This window comes from Salvelinus sp. IW2-2015, unplaced genomic scaffold, assembly GCF_002910315.2.
Source record: "Salvelinus sp. IW2-2015 unplaced genomic scaffold, ASM291031v2 Un_scaffold2147, whole genome shotgun sequence".
NCBI lineage: Eukaryota > Metazoa > Chordata > Actinopteri > Salmoniformes > Salmonidae > Salvelinus > Salvelinus sp. IW2-2015.
The window spans coordinates 163,756-169,304 of record NW_019943479.1 but is presented as its reverse complement, the minus strand read 5'-3'; the positions used below and the strand labels follow the sequence as shown (position 1 = coordinate 169,304).

At 45.2% G+C, this 5,549-nt stretch overlaps 1 protein-coding gene across 1 annotated transcript in view; it reads right to left on the bottom strand.

The window, feature by feature from the left end:
• Nucleotides 1-3,726: 3,726 nt before the first annotated feature.
• Nucleotides 3,727-5,549, bottom strand: part of memo1 (mediator of cell motility 1) — a 42,529-nt gene continuing 40,706 nt past the window's right edge. Inside the window, exon 9 of the mRNA XM_070440038.1 lies at nucleotides 3,727-4,762. Within this exon, the coding sequence (XP_070296139.1) occupies nucleotides 4,586-4,762 (177 nt within the window). The 3' untranslated portion in view covers nucleotides 3,727-4,585. The remainder of the gene's footprint in view (nucleotides 4,763-5,549) is intronic.

Genomic DNA, 5,549 nt, shown 5'->3' with positions numbered 1-5,549 from the left:
TTGGTCTGTCATCACAGACAAAGTATGAAGCTCTCTTGGTCTGTCATCACAGACAAAGTAGGAAGCTCTCTTGGTCTGTCATCACAGACAAAGTAGGAAGCAGCTGCGTCAACAAAGCATGGACTTTCCTCAATAAGAAAATTGCAACAGTGTACAATAGCTCGTTATCATGCATGAATTCAGATTCTGTTAGTCTGATTTACATAACCTTGGTAAACAATAAAAGGATAGCCAAACCGGAAGGATTAAAACACCAGGAGGGAGAAAACTTTGTCCTCACACGGTAAAAATATTTTCTTGGATTCAATAGGATTTGAGTCGACCCATTTTCTGTCTCACACACTGTGATCCAGTTGAGCCACTACTTCCTGGATCAGACTATCAGATCCCTCCCAGCTACAGTGACTGACCCAGGACCGGCTTCCTCTAGCCTGGATCCTAACCCCATTAGCTCAGTTTCACGTCACTATTTCAGTTGGGATCCAGGCTAGTTAGGCTCCCTTATTTGTAGCCAACTTTCCAGGTATTAAATCACACTGTATCATCATTCTGAGGCAAGAGGCCATAAATGAATCCTTCTCAAAGATAATCTATGTCAACCTCACATGTTCTTGTCTATATTAATGTTCTAATCTCCAACACAAAAAGTGATCCTGTCCTGGGAGCTTCGTGTCAGGTGTTCCATTCGTGTCAGCCATTCTTCAGTTGCCTTGGAGACATCCTCATTGAAGTCTGTGGTTCAACTTCCATCACAAGACTCCCTCAGGTGGCAACATATAGAAGTTCAAGTATTTACAATATAAAAACACAGGCCTAGACTCCACACTGATCATGTTTGAGCTGAAACAGGCTACAAAAAACACATGTCTAACATACTGTACTCATGACATTGTTGAGAGTCTTTTGCTTGGATTCAATCCAACAGAGGAAGATTATTAGCGCTCTTGACATTTAAAGGTAATTTCCGATTGAGCCGACATATGCTGCATTAACCGAGAATACAGTCTCTGCCCGACGCCGAAACATTGCCTTTAAAAGGGTGCGTATCTGACAAAGCACCCTGGGATTGAGGTTCAGTACTGTAGCATTACTCAATTAAATATATAATACAGCTGACTATAAAACAAGTATGATTCATCCTTTAAGAAAAAGACTACAGAAGACTTGCTTGTCAAATACACTGCTCAAAAAATAAAAGGAACACTAAAATAACACATCCTAGATCTGAATGAATGAAATATTCTTATTAAATACTTTTTTCTTTACATAGTTGAATGTGCTGACAACAAAAATCACAAAAATTATCAATGGAAATCAAATGCATCAACCCAAGGAGGTCTGGATTTGGAGTCACACTCAAAATTAAAGTGGAAAACCACACTACAGGCTGATCCAACTTTGATGTAATGTCCTTAAAACAAGTCAAAATGAGGCTCAGTAGTGTGTGTGTGGCCTCCACGTGCCTGTATGACCTCCCTACAACGCCTGGGCATGCTCCTGATGAGGTGGCGGATCATAACCACCCTCATGGAGTCTGGTTCTGACCGTTTGAGCAGACACATGCACATTTGTGGCCTGCTGGAGATCATTTTGCAGGGCTCTGGCAGTGCTCCTCCTTGCACAAAGGCGGAGGTAGCGGTCCTGTTGCTGGGTTGTTGCCTCCTAACGGCCTCCTCCACGTCTCCTGATGTACTGGCCTGTCTCCTGGTAGCACCTCCATGCTCTGGACACTACGCTGACAGACACAGCAAACCTTCTTGCCACAGGTTGAGGATCCTCCTGAACAGAGACAGTAGAGTTGAGGATCCTCCTGAACAGAGACAGCTAGGTTTGAGGATCCTCCTGAACAGGACAGTAGGTTGAGGATCCTCCTGAACAGAAAGACAGTAGGTTGAGGATCCTCCTGAACAGGGAAGTAGGTTGAGGATCCTCCTGAACAGAGACAGTAGGTTGAGGATCCTCCTGAACAGAGACAATAGTTGAGGATCCTCCTGAACAGAGACAGTAGGTTGAGGATCCCCTGAACAGAGACAGTAGGTTGAGGATCCTCCTAACAGAGACAGTAGGTTGAGGATCCTCCTGAAACAAGAGACAGTAGGTTGAGGATCCTCCTGAACAGGACAGTAGGTTGAGGATCCTCCTGAACAGAGACAGTAGGTTTGAGGATCCTCCTGAAACAGAGACAGTAGGTTGAGGATCCTCCCTGAACAGAGACAGCTAGGTTGAGGATCCTCCTGAACAGGGACAGTAGGTTGAGGATCCCTCCGAACAAGACAGTAGGTTGAGGATCCTCCTGAACAGAGGACAGTAGGTTGAGGATCCTCCTGAACAGGGACAGTAGGTTGAGGATCCTCCTGAACAGAGACAGTAGTTGAGGATCCTCCTGAACAGAGGACAGTAGGTTGAGGATCCTCCTGAACAGGGACAGTAGGTTGAGGATCCTCCTGAACAGAGGCAGTAGGTTGAGGATCCTCCTGAACAGAGACAGTAGGTTGAGGATTCCTCCTGAACAGAGACAGTAGGTTGAGGATCCTCCTGAAGAGACAGTAGTTGAGGATCCTCCTGAGGACACAGGTTGAGATCCTCCTGACAGAGACAGTAGTTGAGGATCCTCTGAACAGGGACAGTAGGTTGAGGATCCTCCTGAACAGAGACAGTAGGTTGAGGATCCCCTGAACAGGGACAGTAGGTTGAGATCCTCCTGAACAGAGACAGTAGGTTGAGGATCCTCCTAACAGAGACAGTAGGTTGGAGGATCCTCCTGAACAGAGACAATAGGTTGAGGATCCTCCTGAACACGGACAGTAGGTTGAGATTCCTCCTGAACAGAGACAATAGGTTGAGGATCCTCCTGAACAGAGACAGTAGGTTGAGGATCCTCCTGAACAGAGACAATAGGTTGAGGATCCTCCTGACCAGAGACAGTAGGTTGAGTATCCTCCTGAACAGAGACAGTAGGTTGAGGATCCTCCTGAACAGAGACAGTAGGTTGAGGATCCTCCTGAACAGAGCCAGTAGGTTGAGGATCTCCTGAACAGGCGACAGTTAGGTTGCAGGAATCCTCCTGAACAGAGACAGTAGGTTGAGGATCCTCCTGAACAGAGACAGTAGGTTGAGGATCCTCCTGAACAGAGACAGTAGGTTGAGGATCCTCCTGAGGGACACTAGGTTGAGGGCTAGTCCAAATTAGCTCCCTAACCCTTCCCTTTAGCCCTATCCATTGCAGATCTGCAAGGTGTTAGCCAAGGGGAAGGGGAGTGCATTGGTACCGACTGATTGAATACACTTCTCCCCTGCCGAAGTAAGGAGATACCATCTCAGACAAAGGTAGAGGGGTACAACGGGAGATACCATCTCAGACAAATTTGGGGGACCAACAGATCAGAATAGATCAAATACTTTAACATGACATATCCCCGCCAGTCCACTGTAAACATCCTGCACGTCTAATGTAACGTTAAACATCCTGCATGTGGCTTTAAGAAGTTAAAAACGTGGTAGCTAGTCCCTACCTAGGATGCTATTCTCAGTGGCTTTATGAAGTTAACAACGGTGGTAGCTAGCAGCTAGCTAGGATGCTATTCTCAGAGGCCCAAAAGGCACCCTCCGGGCTCGGGTCCAAAGTAGAGCCATTTGGGCCGGGGTTTTACTACCAGGACATTATCATAGATTGTAAAGCAGTCAGTCAAAACTCATTTCATTGTCATCATTTCAGTAAAATAACCATTTACACCTGCAGGTTTTATTATTCCTTTAGTGAGATCACATGAGGTCTGCAAACAGTGCACATGTAAAGATAACTTAATGCTTATACCTTATTTGAAAGTTTAATAATCATTTTAAATGTCTTGTTCAGGAAAACAACAGGGTCATAAGGAACAAGTCGAGTCCCTAAACGAACCCCAAATACTCCCCCATTACCATCCTCCACCCCGGGTGACAATAACCAAAACACCCCTTCCCCTCCGACACAAAAATCACCCCCAAAATGCAACTGCACTTCAAGCAAAAGGTTTCAACCAAAAAAATGTCTCCGACACTTAAAACTGAGGAGGAGGAGGGTGAGGAGAGGGGGAGCAGTAGGGAAAAGAGAAAGGTAAGAGACTCGTTTCTAAAGCGTTGTTGGATATAATCTCTCTTCTCATTGGCTGGCGGAGTCAGGGTGTATGCAGGTCGTCGTTATGGCAATAGAGGGTCAGGGGTTCGGAGGTACAGTGGCCCTGGGAAGGTGTGTGTCCTAAAAGGCACCCTATTCCCTATATAGTGCACTACTTTTGACCAGAGCCCTATGGAACCCTAGTCCCTATATAGTGCACTACTTTTGACCAGAGCCCTATGGAACCCTAGTCCCTATATAGTGCACTACTTTTGACCAGAGCCCTATGGACCCTGCGATAGACAAGTGTCCTGTCCAAGGGCTTTACTTCAAACATCAAACTCTCTCTCTCACACTACACCAACAGGAGATTGGCCCCATAGGGCAGGAGGAGCCTTGTCTGGCTTGGACACGACTACTATCGACCCTGGTCAAAAAGTACTATATAGTGAAGAGGGTACCATTTGGGAATGTCCGAGGTGGACCACATCAATGTACAATGAGGGCCCCGGCTGCGTAGCTAACAGAGCTGTCCTGCCAGTTCCTGCACTGGGACGACTGGGCATAGTTCAGGAAGGAGAACTTCATCTCTGTTCCACTCGTCCTCAGCTCAGACACGGCCTGGAAAACACAGCAGGAAGAAAGAAAGCAACAGTCAGATGTATACTACCGTTCAAAAGTTTACGGTCAGTTTGAAATGTCCTTGTTTTTTGAAAGAAAAGCCCTTTTTTTTTTGTCCATTAAAATAACATCGTACAGAGGCCCATTATCAGCAACCATCACTCCTGTGTTCCAATGGGGCCTCCCACTCCTCGTTCTATTCTGGTTAGAGCCAGTTTGCGCTGTTCTGTGAAGGGAGTAGTACACAGCGTTGTACGAGATCTTCAGTTTCTTGGCAATTTCTCTCATGGAAAAGCCTTCATTTCTCAGAACAACAATAGACTGACGAGTTTCAGAAGAAAGTTCTTTGTTTCTGGCCATTTTGAGCCTGTAATCGAACCCACAAATGCTGTTACTCCAGATCCTCAACTAGTCTAAAGAAGGCCAGTTTTATTGCTTCTTTAATCAGAACAACAGTTTTCAGCTGTGCTAACATAATTGCAAAAGGGTTTTCTAATGATCAATTAGCCTTTTAAAATGATAAACTTGGATTTGCTAACACAACGTGCCATTGGAACACAGCCGTTTCCAGCTACAATAGTCATTTATAACATTAACAATGTCTACACTGTATTTCTGATCAATTTGATGTTATTTTAAAATGGACAAAAGTGCTTCTCTTTCAAAAACAAGGAACTGTTTAAGCAAACTTTTGAACGGTAGTGTACATCACATGACACAGGAACAGTCAGATATAGAACACATGACACAGGAACAGTCAGATATACATCACATGACACAGGAACAGTCAGATATACATCACATGACACAGGAACAGTCAGATATACATCAC